General features: G+C 35.7%; 2 protein-coding genes across 5 annotated transcripts; one reads left to right on the top strand and one right to left on the bottom strand.

Moving 5' to 3' along the window:
* Positions 1 to 4,441: 4,441 nt before the first annotated feature.
* Positions 4,442 to 7,415, top strand: LOC122083865 (ubiquinol oxidase 2, mitochondrial-like). The gene is made up of 4 exons (XM_042651781.1): positions 4,442 to 4,899; positions 5,030 to 5,158; positions 6,090 to 6,578; positions 6,987 to 7,415. The coding sequence occupies exons 1-4, from the start codon at positions 4,522 to 4,524 to the stop codon at positions 7,044 to 7,046; spliced, it is 1,056 nt and encodes a 351-aa protein (XP_042507715.1). The 5' UTR covers positions 4,442 to 4,521; the 3' UTR covers positions 7,047 to 7,415.
* Positions 7,416 to 9,585: 2,170 nt separating this feature from the next.
* On the bottom strand, positions 9,586 to 15,461 carry LOC122081682 (probable polygalacturonase). 4 transcript variants are annotated; one of them, XM_042648891.1, is made up of 7 exons: positions 14,987 to 15,459; positions 14,587 to 14,683; positions 12,795 to 13,112; positions 12,082 to 12,202; positions 11,799 to 11,973; positions 11,619 to 11,689; positions 9,586 to 10,726 (listed from the first exon to the last, which is right to left on the bottom strand). In XM_042648891.1, exons 2-7 carry the CDS (start codon positions 14,596 to 14,598, stop codon positions 10,053 to 10,055), a joined length of 1,371 nt encoding a protein of 456 aa, XP_042504825.1. In that variant the 5' UTR covers positions 14,599 to 14,683; positions 14,987 to 15,459; the 3' UTR covers positions 9,586 to 10,052. The 4 variants fall into 4 exon arrangements, with proteins under 4 accessions (XP_042504825.1, XP_042504818.1, XP_042504829.1 ...); XM_042648884.1 differs by lacking the exon at positions 14,987 to 15,459 and adding an exon at positions 14,768 to 14,929; XM_042648895.1 differs by lacking the exon at positions 14,987 to 15,459 and adding an exon at positions 14,788 to 14,806.
* Positions 15,462 to 20,986: the final 5,525 nt, after the last annotated feature.

Here is a 20,986-nt window from a genome sequence, read left to right on the forward strand (position 1 = left end):
TTTTTTTTCTTTTCTTTTCTTAATTTTTTTTTTTCTTTACTTTTCTTAACTACCAAATATAGCTTTAGAGTCATGCGGAAGGCAAGCTGAAAAAACATGTTACCAATGCAAAAGATAGGAGATTCCAAAATCAAATCCATGATGACACCACTTAACTTAGACACCAAAAGTTCCTCAAAGAAATGATTGATGAACTATCAGCCTCAGGATTTACATTGCGCTGGGGAGCCATTTCAGATTGGAGACTTAGGGAAAGAATTGTAATAAAGTCTCCCTCACACCCAGCTTCTGGACTCATATAGCCCTCATCTTATTAGCGGATTCAAATTACACACATTAGGAAAAATTCGAAGGTAGAGCAAAAAATTTGGACCATTGAGAGCTAGTAAATTTTTTCAATAGCTTATCCAAGATTGACCGTAAATTTGTTGTCGAATCGACCACTCTATTTGAACTGTAACAGTCTAACCATCAAACCATGTCTCTTATGCAACAGCATTTTTTTTTTTTATACCATCACCATTAAATAAACTTCTCTACCAAAAAAAAAAACCATTAAATAAACTTGTTACCATGATAATTTTACCTCCATAGTATATTTTATTTAGCGGCAGTCTAGAGCAACATATGACGGCGGAATATTTACCGTTGCTCTATGAATTTGTTTTATTTATTTCAATAATTTTTTTTTTATAATAAATTTCTCACTTCTCATTGAGCGATGGTATATAAATTTTCATGAATAGAAAAAAAAAAACCTAGCCTAACCCCAATGTCACCCTCAACCCCTTGTTAACAATTCGGCCGAATAATTCACGAATTATTCGGCCGAACAGATTTTTTCCGTATTAAATAAAAAATTCTGACCGAATCCGAATTAAAAATAAAATTCGGTAAAAAAATGCACTTTTTACTAATTTGATTTTAAAACACGAATAATTCGGCCGAATCTAATTAAACCGAATTATTCGGTCCACTTAAACAATATTTAAAAAAAAAAAACAAACAAACACAAAGTCATATATGAAACCCACGGTACCCACCATCGAAATATATATATATTTTTTTCATCTTTTTCTCCCCCAAATTTCCGCCTCCTTCCCATCTTTTTTCTCCACCTAATTCTTCTGTCACAATCGTACAAATCTACTATTTATTTCATTTCTTTCTCATAACTTCATCAGTTAATCCTAAGATAGGGGAGATATCAAGTATTGATGGATAATTTGAGGTTCTAGGGGACCAGGACAGATTCATATCGCCGTATCAATCAATCTTCTTTTATATTGTTGCTTTAATTGTGAAAAATTAGTGCGTTTTAGTGCAATATGGGTTTTGTGAACCCAAGCAAAAGGATAGTGAAAATTTTTTGTGGTCAATTTATTTATTTGTTTTATTATAGTTGTAATCTTGTTTTTACTGTTTTGGGGTCTAATCTATTTCATGAGTAGAAATTGGATTACAATAACCATTGCTTCTATTGCTCAATGACAATTTTTTCATAGTTTTTTACTTTGTTATATAAAGTAATTTTCTCTTTCTAAGTATACAAATCAAGTTAATAACTTGATAAATAAAAAAAATATAATAAAATATAAAAATAATATCCGAATTTTTTGTCTGACTTTTAATTTTTTAATCGAATAATTCTCGAATCCAAATCCGACTCCGATTTTTATTTTTTCCACTTTTTTGACTGAGTCCTTAAATTAACCAATCGAATTATTTCAAATAATTCTCCGCCCAAATAATTCCCGAATCCAAATCTGCCAACTATGCCCTCAACCAGTCACGAAACTATTTGACTAAGGCCGGCACTGTTCAATGGCATATAATTTAGTGTTTGTACCGGCAGTGTCATTTGGTCAAACCTCCATAGTGACCATAGTGGAAGATGGATCAGGTTCTTCTACGAGCACCACTCTCGTACCATCTTGATCCGTACATGCATGCACACAGAATCCAGTTAGAATCCATAGCAGCGCTGGATTTTCATATGTGTGGATCAAGAATGAGAATGGTTCTTATACGAGAACCTGATCCGCACTCCCTGTAGTGTGCTCCCTTAATCCCTCAACAGACCTGAAATCAGTGTTAGCCAACTCAAGTCGAATTTCAGTACTTAACCCACTGATATATCGCATCACCCGTTGCTGGTCTGTCTCTTGAAGTCGACACCTTGAGCGGAGAGCTTTAATAGAAATAGACGGTCTTAATAAGTTTCACAATATATCATAGTTAGCAAAAAAGGTACTGGCAAAAAAATGGTAATGGGCGGTATGAGTTTTAAACAGTAAAAATTCTGAATGATGCGATAAAAAAAAACAAAGAATAGTAAAAAAAAGAAAACAGATAGTATGAGTTTTAAACGTATAGATTTTAAACAAACGGGAGCAAAAAAAAAATGTAACATACTGATGTAAATTAAGAAAAGAACACATGAATATGTGCATCTAATAATGTTAAAAAAAACTATAATATCCAACATTAATGCATATATATCCCATGACTCATTATGTATAAATTTTAAAACATATCATTGAATATCATCTAACACCAATTTTAAATTCATAAACCACAAATCTCCAAAGTCTTATTAAGCAATGTGGCTTAACTATGATATTGTTCATTGTTATCAACACATATAGTCAACACACTCTCGGAGTGATGCATGTACAGTTGGAGTTGGGAGTCATCACTTTAGAAACACTTATCATCAAATACATAAGTTTGTAACTCAATTTTGGAATTTGTGCATTGAATTTGGGTTAAAGGTGATATCATGAAAAATATAGGCTTTTTTTTTTTTTTTTTTTTTTTTAACGACGGGTATCCAGGCCTTCGGCCTGACTAGTCCCGTGGGCCCATACTGACCCCACAACTGCATGGACTAAATCATATCGGGGTTGAATGAGAACCATTCAACTTTTACTGAAAGTAGTGAGGGGCACTAAACAACCCCGTGTGAGTGGTTCAAGGTGTGCCTAGTGGGAGTCAAACTTAACACATATGAATTTATGGCTCGTACCAAGTTCGTTGCTCACCAACTGTGCTATCCCCTTGGGGTTGAGAAATATAAACCATTGAGTTAGCTTCATGTTAGCAAAAAGAATTGATTGATCAGAGTTCAAGAGAGAGAGATTGTCAATTAAGTAAACATTATGTTCAACAAATCAAATCTTAGAAAACATCAGGAAAAGGAGAACGTATTTTAAATGCATCTTAAACGTGTTTAGAATGAAAATACTTATGTTTTAACTTATCTCCCAATATCTTTGAAAAAATATACGATAAAACGTGTTTTAAACAATATGAAATGTAAACACGTTCAAAACGGGACGCATTTTGCTAACAGAGCATCGTATTCCACTATTTCCACACCGCGGCGGCGGTCGACGTTCAATTCTGGTTTCTGTTGTGGTCGCCTTGGAACTTCATTACCATTGCATGTTCCATGTCAATTCTGTTTCAGGACTAAGCATTAAAATCATGAAGCGAAGTCTATGTTGCCAGCTGGCACTGGCTTTTCGACCAGTTTTGACCGATTCTTCGGCATCCCAAAATCATAGTCTACGATCACCTAGTTGTGTGCTCACTTATCTCGTATTTTAATGGTTGATTGGTGTTTTAGGACACAAATTCTTAACGGATTCCAATCATGAGGTAGAACCAACTTAAGAGGAAAGGGTAAAAACAATGAACCAAATGCCACTGAACAAAGACTATGACAGGTCCAAGTCTTCTCTTAATCTTTTCTTTCTTTTCACATTGAAGCAAATGGGGCGGTTCAACCTGGACCGAACTCACCTAATCCTTCTTGATTTAGTTTGGATTTGAGTTTTATGAAACCGGTAGAAATCAAAATTAAAAACAGTGATTGGAAGAAAAAGAGGAGTATCTGCAAAACAACATGGGTTTTGCTCTAACTAAAGCTACTACATTCGCATCCCATCCTTGACTTGAAATCTCTCAGACCCTAATATGCACCCAAACATAGCAAGATGATACCAAAAAAAATAAAAAAACTGAACCAAAAATTTTCTTAACGGTTTGGTTTGAAATTAGTTCAATAACAGACAAAAATCAATTCAACTTAATTGAAAATCAGACCAAAACGACGGATTGACTCCTTGGACCAGAACCATGGTGGATCTTTAGAATATCCCACTATCTATAGAGAAGCCAAAATATACCACGAGGTCCACGACCAAAGCAAGATCCCCGCTGCCAATAACCTTCCGCCATGTGTGTCAACGGAAGAAACTTCAAAGCCATCCTCTCACCAACTTACGTTGGTCTAGCACAAAAAAATAGACTTACCCAAATGTAAACACGCGCTTAGCCTTAACCCGAGCAGCGAACCTCAACACCATATAAAGAGTAAAACCCTCTTCCAAACCCTACCACCATATATCGTAAGTTGAAGTCTTCAAAACAAAACTCCAAAAGAAAAAGCTCTCGCCCGAGACACGTTTCCGATATCTTTGTTGTTACCATTTACGTTTGGGTTCTGAAGCAGAGATGATGAAGGGTTCGAGGATGGCCGGTCAGCTGCTGAAACAGCTCGGCCCACGGTTCTTTTCCACGGTAACCCTGGGCGAACCGGCTACAGAGATTCTGACCAACGGGACTTGTTCTAGTTTCTTCCACACAACTACAACGAAAACGGGTGTACCAGTACGAACCAGCATGGCTTCGGTCAGGTTCCCAGCGGTTGGTGTACGGCATAGAAGTACCATAGCCATGAACAAGGAAGGGGAAGAGAAAGAAGTGAAAACCGGTTCTGGTTCAACCGGGGTTGAACCGGAGGAGAAGGCGATGATCACTAGCTTCTGGGGGATATCTCCTTCTAAGGTCACTAAGGAGGATGGGACGGACTGGAAGTGGAGCTGCTTCAGGGTATGTTACGTTCAACCCTTTTTTTCACTTTTCGAAAGAAAATGGAGATGGGTGTTTTCGTCATTTCAGTTTTCTTATTTAATTATGAAAATTATTTATTTATTTTTGGTTTTGGGGGTTCTTGGTGAAGCCATGGGAGACGTACAAAGCGAATACTTCAATAGATCTGAAGAAGCACCACATCCCAACTACGTTATTGGATAAATTAGCTTACTGGACTGTCAAGACTCTAAGATACCCAACTGATCTCTTCTTCAAGGTATATATGCTTTCTTTTCTTATTATTTTTCCCATTGCCTGTTTGTTTTATTATAAAATTTTATGTGTAAACATTATTTTCCTACTTTTTCAATGAATTTTTTTGTATTTTATGCTAAAACAAACAATGAAAAAATATTATTATAAAAAATAATTTTCCTTCGGCCTGTATAATCACATGCACCGAAATGAAACAGTTCCCTTCCCATATGGGTTTATAAATAACCCCTTAGGTTTTTTGTGTTTTTCAAAATATCCTTTCAAAATGAAATTCTATTTCGACACCTGCAATTACATGAATAAAAAAATTCTAACTGTTTTTTAGGTTGTACTAAAATTTTGTCTTCCTTAATGAGAGGATGAAATTTTGTATTGAAGTAAAAGATGGAAAACCTTTTCAAAATGCTTATGTAATTTGAATTTCGTGGTATTTCATAGTGGAAGGGTGTAAATTTCAACTTAAACCTAGATTCCGTGTAATAGTGAGAGAATTGAAAATTCAATCTTCCCACAGGTCAAAAGATAGTATCTTGTCCCTCTTGGGACACAGTTACACAAACACAAGTTTTGTGCTTCTCTATATGTTCGATTAAGGGAAGACAAGTGTTTCTTTATTCATCTAATAAAATTGACAAGTAGGGGCTAATCCCTTTAATGTAAGACAAGTTTTAACAAAATTGTATGAGTAACAGTCAACCGAAGGGTTTGGGATCAAGACCCAAAGCGGACAATATTTACATGGACATGATGTTGACCCCTGACCTCATCAAATGGTGACCAATTTTGAATTTTCCACGTTTTCTTTACGTGGGTAGTTGGGTTATAATGACTTGATGCTTGACTCGGATGAGTTCCATTCAAATTGAGTCGATTAGTTTCATTCCGAGTGGAGTCGAGTTCTAAATTTGATGAGCTTTTCTCTCTTATTACAGACACGATACGATAGCCGGGCTATGTTGCTTGAAACAGTGGCAGCCGTGCCAGGCATGGCTGGAGGAATGCTTTTGCACCTAAAGTCCCTCAGGCGATTCGAACACAGTGGAGGATGGATTAAAGCTCTGTTAGAAGAAGCAGAGAACGAGCGAATGCACCTTATGACTTTTCAAGAGATTTCTCAGCCGAGATGGTTCGATCGAGCTCTTGTCTTCGCAGTTCAAGGAGTGTTCTTCAATGCTTACTTCCTGGGTTACTTGATCTCCCCCAAGTTCGCTCACCGAGTAGTAGGATACTTGGAAGAAGAAGCGATTCACACCTACACTGAGTTCTTGAAGGAACTTGATAATGGTAATATCAAGAATGTCCCAGCGCCGGCTATCGCCATCGATTACTGGCAGATGGCGCCGGACTCTACACTCCGGGATGTCGTCGTCGTCTTGAGGGCCGATGAGGCACATCATCGTGATGTCAATCATTTCGCATCGGTAAGAATTTTGCTCGCTTTCTTAGTGTTATTTCTAATTGAGTCTCTCCACCTAATAGCTTAAGTTTTTAAATTAAGCAATACAATATGATATACTTGATTAAACATTTAGTCATAATCACCTCAATGGGCTAGTGACTACTCATAAGGAAGTGTTACCAAAAAGAAAAAAGAAAAAAGACAACTCATAAGGAAGAAGGTCCAGGTCTAGAATTCTAAGAGCCACCTATTGGGTAACCAATTCAACCATTGGGCATGGTCTGGTTTTCGAATGCTTATGCTTGAGAAACCATTCAATACAGCCCATACATATTGATATCAGCATCGACCAAAACCGTTATCCCTGTACGGATATTAATAACCGTGATTGAGACTAACGAATGGTTTGTTTTAAATGTCTTGGTTACAGGACATACACTACCAAGGACTTGAACTAAGGGAAGCCCCTGCTCCAATTGGATATCACTAAAGTCTTGCAATGGAGGGACAACATTGAATTTAGAGGGGGAAAAAGTTAAGAAGTGAAAAGTTTGAAGCATAGTAAATTTGTTTTTATTTATTCATTCAATGAGATGTTGAAGAATAGCATTTTGTTCCAATAAATATGTTACGAGTTCTTTTTCTATCTACCACTTTCTTCTTGTAAATATATAAATTTATCAATAAATGTTGTTGATTATTTCGTCATTTCTGCCCTTCTACTTAATTTTACCCTTCGTTTTCCAAATTTTCCTTTGGTTGATGCTAAGGGCATCAACTTGACAAATTTCCTTTGAGTCATTTTTTGCCAATACCAATGATATGTATGAGTATGAATCAGCTGATTCGATATTGATACGATTTTGAAAACTATAAATACAAGTGTCAAGGTGTAATACATGGTCGGCAAAGGGTATTTGACTAAAATTTGAATTATCTAGAAAATTATTATTCAACTCGATTAAATAATCAATTAATGATTTTGAGGGTTTTTGAAGTTTAAAAATGTTCTAAAGAATGAGGAAAAAAGTTAATACAACTTAGAAAGATAGACTAATAGCAAATTATATTCATTGGGGAGAGAAAGATCAGGATTACATAAGTCAGAGAGTAAACGGATAGTTGAAAATCCAAATCCGATCCGCATCCATATTCGTTTAAGGGTATCTATATCTAATCAGGAAATATCTAGATCCGAACACATCCGATCTGAATTTAATCCATATCCAATCCATTTACATCCCTAATTGAATGAAGGAATCAAATTAGACAGAAGACTAATACACAGTATCCTCTTATTGCTTCTTCTCTCTCTCTTTCTTTCTTTCTTTCTTTTTTTTTTTTTCAAACCGTAAAATAAAACCCGAAACAAATGAATTAATAGTTATAAAAGAGAATAATGTAGTCTGGAGACATGGCGACCTATTGGATGACATTTGATTTCACTACAAACTCCATATTAACATTATCTGCAACCACAAAGTTATAAGATATTGACTCATTCCACTAGTAAGCTCCTTGGTATGATTCTTTAATGAATTCCAATGAATGGACTTGTTAACAACCAACAAGAAAGGAAGAAAATAAAAGAGAACACGACAAAAAAGTACACACAAAATTTGGGTCCCTCAGGCATGTGTTTGTTGCTCAGTCCATTATTGCAAGTGAAGATGAAGATACAAACCACATAAACAATGGATTACTAAATTGCACATGAAACTGCCAGCTGTATTGGAGGACCACAAACATGAAGAAGTCAGTCAACTCATCCATTATTATGTTATATAAGTATTTAGAAAAGATCATGCACATCTTTCTTCTTGTTTCTTCTCCAAATTTATTTTTTTCTCTGAATCAAGCAATTCTTTATTAAACATAGATGGTTGATCAAACAAAAATGTCTTTTCAAATGTGAGGCCATCTCATTGTCACTTGTCACAGAGAATCCTCCTAGTTCTGTGTGATATTCTCTTTTTAAATGTTTTTTTCATCTTTCATTCTCTCTTTTCAGATTACTATTTCATTTTTTCATCTGTTTCACAATGTAACTTTGTAAAGTTCTTCATTGTATAAGAAAACCTTGCTCCCTCTAGTCAGTACAAACTGAGAGAGCCAATACAGAGCCTTCAACTTGATTATCTAAAACCACAAGAGTTTTGACTCGTCAGCCACCTCACCATCACCTACCATAGAAAAGAATCCTTCTAATTCTGTGTGATATTCTCTTTCCATTATCTCTTTCTTTCCAAAAATGAACTATTTCCATTCTTTCATTGTTTTCATCTATATCCCAGTAACTTTGTAAAGTTGTTCATCATATAAGAAAAACTACTACTCTCTAACAGGTACAAACTGAGAGAACCAACTACAGAACCTCCACCTTGTTTATCTATAACCACAGATGGTATGGTCAGTCTCACAGAACAACTAGGACCGACCACTGGAGTGGTCCTTACCTTTTCAAACATGACAAATTCCCAGTTATTCTTACGTTTGGTTGTTTTATTGGTGGGCACCTATGGCATGCATCATCTTTGTTTCTTTTCTGCATTATCTATCATGTGTTTCAAAAATGAAATGATGAAGACACCTAGCTCATCTATGTTTAAATCCGGATTTATTATTTTAGTCTTCTATTATATCTCCCAAGGCTTTCTCTGTGCTGTATCTGCACTTGGATCCTATCAATCGAAATTGTAAGTATTACCAGATTAACACACTTGCAGCTCCATGAGGTTAGGAATCAATCATCTTGTTTGGTTTTTCATGTATTTCAGTAACCAGAAAATTACTAACTGTTCAAATTTGCATGAACATGGAGTGCAACTGCAAGTTTCTGCATCAAATTTCCACGCAGAAACCCAATACCTCCACTTCATAGACCACCTTCATTCAGCATCACACCTAGGCTTCCTAACAGTCTCTGTCTCCCATAAAGACGAGGCAAATTTCAATGCAAAAATGGCACAGAACATAAAAAGAACAACAAAGATGTCAAGTTGAAGACAAAAGAAGAAGAAAAGAGAGAGTAACTCATCAACCTCTGCAACCATTTATTCCAATTACAACGGTCCACCTGGACACTACTTGGGCTGCTCCACCCTGGACCAACCCCTATCCCTGTCACGACAAGCCCATGTGGGATCATGTAACATGTACAATATAAGAATAAATCATTAAATAAAGAGAAAACAGAGAAACATGCAGTGCTAACAATCACTATCACTTGGACTACTACCATTCCTACCAAAAATTTCCTTACACAAGAATGAAGAAATGAGACTGTACATATACGATGCCGATAAGGCATGACGCCAGCATCAATATAGTTTCGGTGTATGATGAGAGTATAGGAGAAAATTGAACAACTGAAGGTCCAGAATCTGAATTTTATTAGGAAAGAATTCAACAGAATTCAAGAAGGAACTGAAGGGGCATCTAGTTTCTCTCTCGTTGTACACAAGAGCTGGAAAGGAGTATTTGCAAAGTGAAAATCTCACAAGGCTGCAGCATAACCATCAGAAGATGCCAGGGAAAAGCAGGCAGAAGAAGAATTTGAATATGAGCTCTGGAGATCGGGACACGGTTCTGGGAACACAGAGTCAGAAAATCCCAATACATTTGAACAGAACCATGAACTAGAAGTGCCAGAAGTGATAAATAAAGAGATATTGGAAAGACAGATTGAGGTGAAAGGAGACTCTTGAATTCCTTCAAGATCTCCAGCAACAGTGATGTTTGTGCCAATAATGTTTTTCAAGGTGATGTGATCAATAACTGGCAGAGCATTTGGATCAAACTCGTCATCTGGGTGGGATCCAAATTGACCAGTGGCTTTTAGTGCCTCGTAGACATTTTCCATTTCTATATATGACAAAAGAATGTCTTTTATATAACCGCCTCTGCCCTTGGTAGTTTTGAATGCAATACCACTGAAGGAATTCTGTATGTGCAGGCCCTCCACGATAATGTCAGAGATGCCACCAGACATTTCGCTACCGAAGGCCAGGGCAGAACCCCTAGAACCTTGAAGTTGAGACCATCTGACGTGAACATTTCTGGTTGGTCTTCCATATGCAATGCCATACTCATCCCAACCACTCTTAAGCGCAATAGCATCATAACCCATGCTAATATTGGAGTGCTCAATGCACACATTGTCAGAAGAATCTGAAAAAAAAATGAGATTCATGCAACTTAAACGAGGATAAAATGCTACAGACCTTTCATGTTATCTATTCAAAACAGAAGGAAACAGCAAATAACTTGAAAGCACAAAAATTCAGATTGAAGGGTGAACTAGGAATTAGATCTTATTTTTACTATGAGACAAAAAATATTTAGGTTCTAGGTGTCATGCATCTAGAGCTGAAATTAAAAGGACACAAATGGACTATCTCTTCATAGTTTAGATAAACATTTGATGGTTTAAATTGGAGGCAGAGATCAAAATTTCTGAAAACTTTGAGTCAAAGATTTTATGATAACCATGGTATGGCCAAGTTAGAAGGCTTGATTTTGAGAAACTTGCTTGTGCTAGAGAAATAAAGAAAATCAGATTTAGTTTTGCAGAGCATACACAGGAGGTAAATAATACTCCTGTCCAAGGCTAGTTACATAAAACTCCTGTCTCATTTCAAGGGCTAATCTATCTATCCATTATTAAAAAAAAATTATGATAGATGTGTATAGATTGATGCGGCTTCAAAGTTCATTCTATAATCCTCAAAAATTTAGAGTATCAATTACATCCAAATATATAGCTCTATGGAAAAATTACAAAACTCCGATTGGTGGAAACTACACGATATAAATTTCGTGGAAATGCAAAGTCTTTTGACAACTGCCCTATCTTTACATGAGGAAGTATGGTGACAACTCCTGCAAGTTCTATGGAATCACTACCTCTAAGCGCTCATAAGGCAAAAAGGAGGATTGGACAACTGTACTAAACACATGTCTAATCTAGTAGCATGTCATCACAGAAAGAAGTGTCGTTCATGAGTACCATGGAGTAGGAGTGGACAAAAATAGACTACTGGAAGCGTTTAGCATCACAAACCTGGAACTATACCAACAGTGTATGGAGATTCAGGTGGAGCATGAACAGTAATATTTTGAATTTGCACATTGCTGCATAAAGGTAATATAAATATGAGTCAGAGCTTCCATTCCATAAATAAATATTGGAATTCACATAATCAGAAAACAATTTGAACTCGTCATAACATACGCATTGTACCTGCAATAAACTGGATGGATGTTCCAGCCAGGGGAATTCAAGAACGTGAGATTCGAAACTACAAGGTCCTTGCAGCCAATATATTCCACAAGATGAGGACGGCTATAGTTTAAAGAATGAGCTTTGAATGACTCCCACCATATAGAACCCTGCCCATCTATAGTTCCATTATCACCTAGTACATTTAACGGAATAAAGAACATTATAAGGGAGAAAAAATTGGCAAGCCTACAGTGAAACACAAACAGCACCGGCGCAAAAGGAATGAAGCAAATATCCTTGCCTGTTATCACCACATCTGTTAAATTATATCCAGTTATCAAGCTACGATATCTTCCACCTGGTAGTTCAATTCCTCGACCATATGATGGCAAGGGATCAATGATATCCCAGTGAGCAGCATCCTGCAAGGGAGGGGAATAAAAAAAGACAAAGACAAAGTACCTTGAGGACTTGAATTTACAAGAAACAGAGTACCACCACTATATGTTGATATGAGGCATGCATTTACACCTATTCTGGACAGCAGATGGTGGTATTTGGGGAAACTGAACAGGAATAGGGACAGACTAACATAAGCATTTTAAGTTTAGTCACCAAAAAGCTTAACCAAATTGGAGCATCTGACAAAGCCTTAACATCTTGAATTTAAAAGTAAATACATGCTAACGATAAGAAACATAAAATATCATTACTGGATCTGTCTAACCATCAAAAGATATCCAAACATCAATAGTTTGACTCAGTGAAGTGCTAAGGCCTCTATGGGGCTAAAGGAACAACTATGAGCCAGGCAGAATACATATGTCCAAAGAAGTGGGGAGCTAATTCAGTCTTTCATTAAAGAGGTATTTCCACGTCAATGGTCATGAAACCCTGTAAGCTAATCCTCATCTGTTTGCTTTCTTGAATGCTTTTCTTCCTGGCTATCAGATAGAAGGAAGGGGGTCACTTAAAAAAAGGGAAAACAAGATAAGAATCAGATAGAACGAAAACCTGCGATCCAAGAATGAAGGCGCCTCTTTCCAAGAAAAGCGTGAGGTGACTAGTGAGGTTGAAGCTTCCCGTAAGCCACCTGCCTGATGGTACATAGAGCTGAGCACCTCCCTTGTCAGCAAAAGACTTGAGATAGAAGATGGCATTTTGAAAGGCAATCGTGTTCACTGTTTTCCCATCCCCAACTGCACCAAACTCCAAGATGGATACACTATGAGGTCTAGGGTCCAAGGTTCTCTTGTTATCACACTGCCCACCACTCCATCCTCCCCCTATTACACCAGCAGTTCCTAATGCCAGAAACAAAAGCAGTGCCACCTAAAAAGAGGACAAATATTAGGTTCAAGGAAGAAAAACAAAACCAATAACAATTCTAAGAACAATTTCTACTGACCAAGTCCATTGATGCAGAAAAGGAATTCACTAGAAAGCAAAAACAATTAAAAGGGGTAAATCCACTAAAAACACAATTAAGACATATACAATTGTTAACCAAAAATTAGATTCCTCAACAAAATTTGCAGGAAAGAATTATGGAAAATCAAAGAAGCATGAAGAAATTCATACAAAGAAAATTTGGGAAAAGACAAAGCATAGTTTATCTCTAACAGAATGATAGATTAAGAGAGATAATAAGAGTCACTACCTTCAGGTCTGTAATGAAGCAAAAGAGGTAATAGAAATGTCCAGAGTGTATACAATAAGATTGCAAAAATTTTAAAAGAAAAAATCTCAGTTAAAGCATACTCATGCCCACTGAGAAAACAGAGGTGGATTCACCGAAAACATTAGCATGGCCACCAGAAGACACGAACATGATCACAACAACTTCACACAATGCAAGGAATTTGAAGCCAAACTGAAAAAGTAATGGGCATGATACGAAATTGAGCAAAAAGCAATCTTTTGATAAAGGAACAGGACAAAAAATTGCTAAAGCTCCCTGGAATCAAAGTCAAACTGCAAAACCCAACCGCATAATTCTATGAAGCAGAAAATTGTGATCTTGGTTGAAACAAGACAAGTGACTGAAACTGGGTAATATTAAGTAGGCAATGCAATGGACGAAGAACATTTTATTATCAAAATTGTTTACCCAGAATGACATAGAAGATTTCAGGAACAATGCTATGAATACAGGAAAATGAAAACCTAATGACGTTAGATTCTTAACTAAGCAGGAAGAATGAGAAACGAGTCAGAGGTCAAAAGTTACAACTCACCCATGGAAAAGCAGAAACTTGATCACAAGCACGACATCGATATCAAGGATCACTGTAAGTAAGAAGAATTTACTAAACACGCCATACAAAATAAAAACAAAAATCCAAAACCCAATTGGAAAAAAATCAGACAAAAAAAAAAAAAATCTACAGCGCTTGCAGAACCGGATTACAGAACTAGAACTCATGGCCCAAATCCAAAACCCAATTGGAAAAAAATCAGACCCAAAAAAAAGAAAAAATCTACAGCGCCTGCAAAACCGGATTACAGAACTAGAACTCATGGCCCAAATCCATCGCGCCTTGGAAATCAAATCCAAAAATGTATCAACAAAAGCAGATTCTGAACAACCAAAAAGATAAAATTGCAGACGTTCAATATTTTAGGTAGAGTAGCATCTTCAGAAATCATTCCTGGTATCAATTGAGAGGAGAAAGAAAGGGGTGAAAAAGATACCAGTATGAAGAGTTGTCAAATACCCGAGTAATGAAATTTTATGAAGTCAACCAAGAAAACCCAGTGAAGAAAAGTGTGAAGAAGGGGGGAAAAAAAAGAACAACGTACTTACTAGCCTCTTCATTAGTTTATGCCCTTCTTCAACACCTTGGGCAGCCGGCGAAAGAAAGCAGAGCAGCCACTCCAATGAAAAATGAAGGGACTGCAAGCTGCAACCGAAAGAGGAATCAGAAAAGAAACGAAGAAGGAGGAGGAGAAGAAAGAGAAAAGATTGGGTATATGTATATATGTACAGGACAAGTTGTCATCTCACTGAGAAGGAGAAAAATAAGGAAGAAGGTAGTGAAAGGTAACAAACTAATAGTGGAAAGTTGGAAAATGGAAGGGGCCAGCTCTTCAATGTCTGTAATTCAGACACACACCCCCCCACCACCACGACCACCTTATTAGGCGAAATCAAAATTAGAAAGACAGCAAAGAGAATAAGTACTTAAAATAATAGGAATAATTACCGCTAATTGCTCATTCGTTGTTCTTCTTCCTATAAACATACTATTAAATTGTCAACCGAAACGCCTGTCGCCGACAGTAAATTCGCTTAAAACGTTCTTCCGTCACATTCAAAATCACACTTGTGCTCTGTCATCTTCTCTCTCTCTGTGTCCGTTCTCGTGAGTGAAAACTGTGGGAAGAGAGAGAAAGATGGTAGTGGGTTTTTCTTCTTTTTGAAACGGCTATCCACTTTAATTTCAATTACAATTATTGAATACCATTAAGAGAGAGAAAGAGAGAGGTGGAAAATCACGACAAAGGAACAGGAGGAAGGCAAGGTTGGATTTGTATTGACTCTGTCTGTAATTGAGGAGTAAGGAAGGAATTATGAGATTAAAAAGTAGGGGAAGAAGACGAAAGATCAGAAACCCAATTAATAAAATGGAATGAACGAACGAATGAATAAAGAAAGGTAGGAGAGGAGAAGATGACTGGAGAGGAGAACAGAAGAGAGAGAGTCTACAGAGAGAAAGAGAACGGATCGAATAGTGGAACAGTAGAAGGAAGTGTATTGGGGGATGAGGTGTGCATGGGGTTTCGAGACGCATGTGGTTTGCCAGGGAGAGTGGGGCCCGCACCAATCATGTCCTGGATGCTAGCCTGGCATCACTCACCTTAATAAGAGGACCCTCCGTCTAAGGGCCCCACCCATTTGCTACATCTGCCGTCATATCTATTGCATATTTTTGCTGTCCACGTGTCCACTCTGAGTCTGGAGAGTCTGGACCCCACCATTCCACCGCTGCAACCGCATAATCGGAATGGGTAGGGCCCAAATTCATGAAATTGGGCCCCACCCATGGGCCGCATAACGCCCCCAACCCAGACTTGACTGTGCGTGCATGCGTGTATCTGGTCTAATTTGTCTGTGTCAATGCCTGATTGGACGGACAATCATTTCATTGTCCTTTCGCGAATTATGAATATTTACTTAACTTTTTTTATTAATAAATTCTTTTGGACGATAATACATTATAGCAACCATCAATCATCAGCGTAGTCAGTATCAAGGGGAAATTTGTTTTCCCTTTTATTATATTAATCACCCTTCATTTACCTATATTTTAGCCTATGTTTGGTAGCAAGTGAAGAGAAGAAACGAAAAACCAGAAGGTAGAAAAGAAAAGAAAAAAAATGAGAAAAAAAAATTATATTTTCTTATTTTCTTGTGTTTTTTGTAAGATTTTTTTTCTTTTAAGTAAAAATAAATTTCACAATTTTTAATGTAAAATTTGAAATTTAAAAACTGAATATTCTCTTAATTTAAAACATATCAAGCATAAAGAGAACTTTTTAAATTGTACTTCTTTCTTTTTTTTTCTTCTCTTGACTACCAAACACAGCCTAAATCGGTATCGGATCATTTCGATAACAATTAATTAAAAAAATAAGATTCTTTTTTCAGCTGTTTTGAAAATCACTACTATTCTTCAGATACAAGTCCAGTCTATTTAACACAATGCAATGAAGGTGGAAGTAGAAAATTACCAGAAAAGAAGAAGAAATGAAATGAATGAAATTGATAAATGATACCAGTTTAAAAAGATGGAAATGTGCACATATAAAAGCTAGCAGCAGACATAGATCCTGTGCCTTTCATAGATGTTAAATATTATATGCAGGGGTCCAAATTACAGAGTGGAATGCTTCTCCCATAAAAAAGAATAAGACAGAAGGCTAGTTCTGATACTTATTCAATACCGTATCAGTACCAAAATAGGAGAGAGAGAAAAAAAAACCCATATCTGTATTTTAAAGGATAAAGGTGTCTAACTTGACCTAAGACAACCGATCCCTATCGATGACAATCTTGATACTGTACACCAAAACCCAGATTCAGCTCTTCTTCTAAGTGTTCATCGCTCAAGTCTTGCCCATAGTACTTGGGCGAGCACCACGTATGCAAGTGATAATCCAACGGTTCTCGATGCCTCACTTCTCGCGCCTATGTCGACATCTCTTCCATCGTGTCTCTCTCAAAGCGTTGGATCATCACTAGAGGCATGGCACTTGCCCAGATAACTATGGGCCGACCTGACCAATGGACGCTAAGAAGAAGAGTCGGATCCCTAAAATCTTCGAATTCACACAGCTCTTGTGTGAATCTTCTACATCGCATCAATCATGGTGTGAGAAACAGTTTTGTGAACAAAGAGTCCATACGGTCAAAGAAGATAAAGAATAACTGTGGAACTCACATGGCCAGACTCTTGAGGCCCAACATATGAGATGGTATGGTAACTAATGCCCACATCACCTGCATGACATTCTCTCATCAACTACAATTTTTTGTACTAATTCCTTGATAGATCATGCTTTCAATCTCATTCTCACTTTATTCTATATTAGAATAACTTTATAGACATAAAACTAATGAGCTCTGTGTTAAGAAAGTATGGGAGAGAATTATTTTTTTTTTTTTTTGGAGAAAGTCATTGAAACTCACCTGATACAATAACTACTACTATAAAGATTGAAGGAAAACAGAAGATCAATAGAAAGATTTAGTGTTCACACGAAGGCTCTCTAAATGGTCTTTATTGACTTGGAAAAAACTTTTGATAGAGTCCCTAGATTTTTTATTTTTAAATTTTTTGTTTGGTAGAAGCCTCTTGGGAGTGAATTGAAAAGTACTAAAGAAAAAAATATTTTGAATAAGCATATGAGCATAGTCAAAGATATGTATAATGACGTGGTGACTATTATAAGAACTATTTGGGGTTCAGATAGTACATTCTCAATTATCGTTGAGTTAAATCAATGATCAACTTTAAGTCCTTATTTTTTGCACTTATCATATATGACTTAACCATTAGAGGCATTAAAGATGAAGTTTCTCAGTGCATTGTTTTTACAAATGATATTGTTTCATGTGGTTGAGACAAAAGCAAAGATCAATGCCAAGTTGAAGTTATGGAGATTAACTTTGGAATCAAAGGTTTTAAAATAAGTAAAACGAATACGCCAATACAAGTTATATGGTGCATAAATTTAATTATGCTATGAGATGGTAAAAATCGAAAAGAGAGAGAGAGAGAGAGAGAGAGAGAGATTCTATAAAGTAATTGTTTTAGATATTTGGATTTAATCATATATAAATGATAGGATATAGAGGATGATGATTCACAAAAAATTAAAATAGGGATGGACGAAGTGGAGTGGTGCGTCTGAAGTATTGTGTGATCGATGACATTAAACTTATAGTAATATTTTATAGGATAGTCATATGAAGTATTGTGTTTGTATTTGTTTTTCTTTCTTTGATATATTTTCATTCACCAAAAAAAAAAAAAAAAGAAGAAGAAGAAGAAGAAGAAGAAGAAGAAGAAGAAGAAGAGAGGGTTCCTAGGAATGATAAATAAGGAATAATCATATTAGAATTGATTTCAGAGTAGCTCCGATATATGATAAACTATGATAGGTATGTTTGAAGTGGCATCGCCATGTTTAATAAAAGCCTCTAGATGGTCCAATACAGAGGAGTAACCTCAAACAGAGCTGGTGGGTGAGCATCCATGTAGTGAGCGAGCCGACCACATTTAGTTGAGATAAGGCTAAGTTGTTGGTGTTGTATCTAGCTTAATCCTTTTTTTTTTTCCTGAAATATCCAGCTTGAAAAGTACGTATTGCGATGATCTAACTGCATATTACATAATTATTGGTGTTATATCTAAGGATGTGAATTTGAAACTGAAACCATATACCGAAACCGAACCTAGCCGGTTACACCAAAATCGCAAAACAGTTTAATAAATGGTTCGGTTTTGGTTTCAAGTTTCAGGTTGATTAACTAAACGGATCAAAATTGAACCGAGCCATTTAACCTGTTGGTTTCAAACCGAATTGAAACAGTGAAAATCGAACCATTTAAATCGTCAAAACAGATCCTAATAACCCATTTAACATTTAAATAATGCAGGGGTAGAATCGGTATATCAGTTTCAAAAAGTTAAAACCCCTAAAGTAAAAACTATTGGATTTTGAAGCTTTGGTATGCTTGCATGATTGGATGTATGATGCGACTTTTGGAGGTAATATTTTTTCTTTTAACTTCGTATGAAATTCTTTGGACATTAGTTTCATATTCTAAATAATTGTTTTCTTCTTTTATATAGCTGAGACGGATGAAGAATAATTATTATTTGAAACCTTGAAAGATGTGTTTTCAGAGCCTTCTATTCTTACTTTAGCATCATCCACCACTACTACCGGTGTTCATTAGTATTTAATAGTTTTGTTTGTATTTCACTTTCTCAATGTAATATTTTTTTTTTTACTTAGTTGTTTGGGTATTATAACAAAACATAATGGTTTGCATTTCACATTCTCAAGATTGAATCGTTTGTCACCAAAAGCAAATTTTAGTAAAAATGCGAATAAAGTAACAAATCGATTGCTAACTGTTTAGAAACCGTATGGAATAAATCGAAACAGAAACCATTTAAAAACCGTGGAACCGAAAAGTTTCAAAAAGTGCAACCGTTTAGTAAATGATGCGGTTTTGGTTTCAGCCAAATAAATATGAACCGAACCCACCGTTTGACCAAAACCGAACCGATTAAAACCGTTATATCCCTTTAATACTTATTTTTAGATTTAACGCTGACATGGACACCCTTAATGATATAGGGCACATTGTCTAATTTTTCATCAAATTAATCGATTAATTAAAGCATCAAATTATTCAAGTACATAATCATATTAAATTAATATGAATAGACAATATACAATAGAGATAGTCAATCCCCTTCACATAATGGGTAATTGGATATTATGTCAAGGGAGAAGGATTGGTGGAAATTGACTTTAGAAAGTTATAGGACTAAGTTTTCTTGTGCCCGAAGATCCATTCACCATGAGGTTTGAGATGCACATTGAGGGCTTACGTTGTCCTCTACAAACCAATTCTCTATACTTGAAAAATAACACCAAATGAACCAATGCCAACCATATGTTATGTCATGTGTGAAATTGTCTATCACACAAATAATCATGAGTTAAAATATTGATAGATTTTTCATCGGTCCCCTTTTAAAAAGAGATTTTCTTATTAACGTTTCATAAGGTGTTTTGCCCCTCGTTCTATTTTTTTAAGTTATTTAATGCAATAATGAAAAAATGATTTTCAAAATGTTGAAAGTCATTTTAATGTAGTATTTGATGAAGTTTAGTGTGAAATGATAGATTTACCCTCACTGAAAAATCGTATTAAATGTATGTGGAAATAAGATGATGGGTAACTAAATGAAGATATTAAATTCTAAAGACGTGCCTTTTTAAGGAAAGAGAACAATTGAAACAGCTATAGATATAAATTGAGTATTAGAAAGTTTGGACTCATTTCAAAAATTGTATTATATGGTGGTATTTTGCTGAAAGAGAGAAAAAAAAAATATTATTGACGTTAATAGAAGCAATATGAAAATTTAATACCAATCTGCATATCAAGCATTATAATTGTATCTTATCAAGAACTCAAATTCATTTTCAATACTGAAACAATACCGAATCTGTTTGGTTTCAATGCGATTTTATAAACCATATGTCATATATAATATATAATATATGAGATACATATATAATATATAGTAATCACTATACATGTGTATATTCGATTTAGTTTGAGAATAGGTAATTCGTTGTGGTACAGTTTGATTTGATTCATACTGAATGGTTTTATCTTAGATACCGAAACCATATCGTACTGTACCAAATAAGAATAATATTCTTAATACTGAAATCATACAATTTATTATTAGGTTCAATTTGGCACAATTCTAAATGGTCTGAATCGATTTTAATATTCAATTCTGATTTCGATTTTAAATTGACACTCTTAATCGAGTGGTATTTCACCTCAATTTTAAATTGTAGTAGCTTGAACGTTGCGAAAAATTGTTGGTGGATAGGATATGTAATTGAACAAAAATTGAGGAATGTCATATTGAAGATACCAATGG

This window comes from Macadamia integrifolia, chromosome 1, assembly GCF_013358625.1.
Source record: "Macadamia integrifolia cultivar HAES 741 chromosome 1, SCU_Mint_v3, whole genome shotgun sequence".
In the NCBI taxonomy this organism is placed as follows: Eukaryota; Viridiplantae; Streptophyta; class Magnoliopsida; order Proteales; family Proteaceae; genus Macadamia; species Macadamia integrifolia.

Excerpts from the sequence above, each read along its gene's own strand:
- LOC122083865 (XM_042651781.1), top strand. The coding sequence starts at position 4,522 with ATGATGAAGGGTTCGAGGATGGCCGGTCAGCTGCTGAAACAGCTCGGC. Across the intron at positions 4,900-5,029 it reads GGAAGTGGAGCTGCTTCAGG|CCATGGGAGACGTACAAAGC; the intron begins GTATGTTACGTT and ends TTCTTGGTGAAG. Across the intron at positions 5,159-6,089 it reads CAACTGATCTCTTCTTCAAG|ACACGATACGATAGCCGGGC; the intron begins GTATATATGCTT and ends CTCTTATTACAG.
- LOC122081682 (XM_042648878.1), bottom strand. The coding sequence starts at position 15,025 with ATGTTTATAGGAAGAAGAACAACGAATGAGCAATTAGCG. Across the intron at positions 11,974-12,081 it reads AACAGATGTGGTGATAACAG|GTGATAATGGAACTATAGAT; the intron begins GCAAGGATATTT and ends TAAATGTACTAG. Across the intron at positions 10,727-11,618 it reads CACTGTTGGTATAGTTCCAG|ATTCTTCTGACAATGTGTGC; the intron begins GTTTGTGATGCT and ends TTTTTTTTTCAG.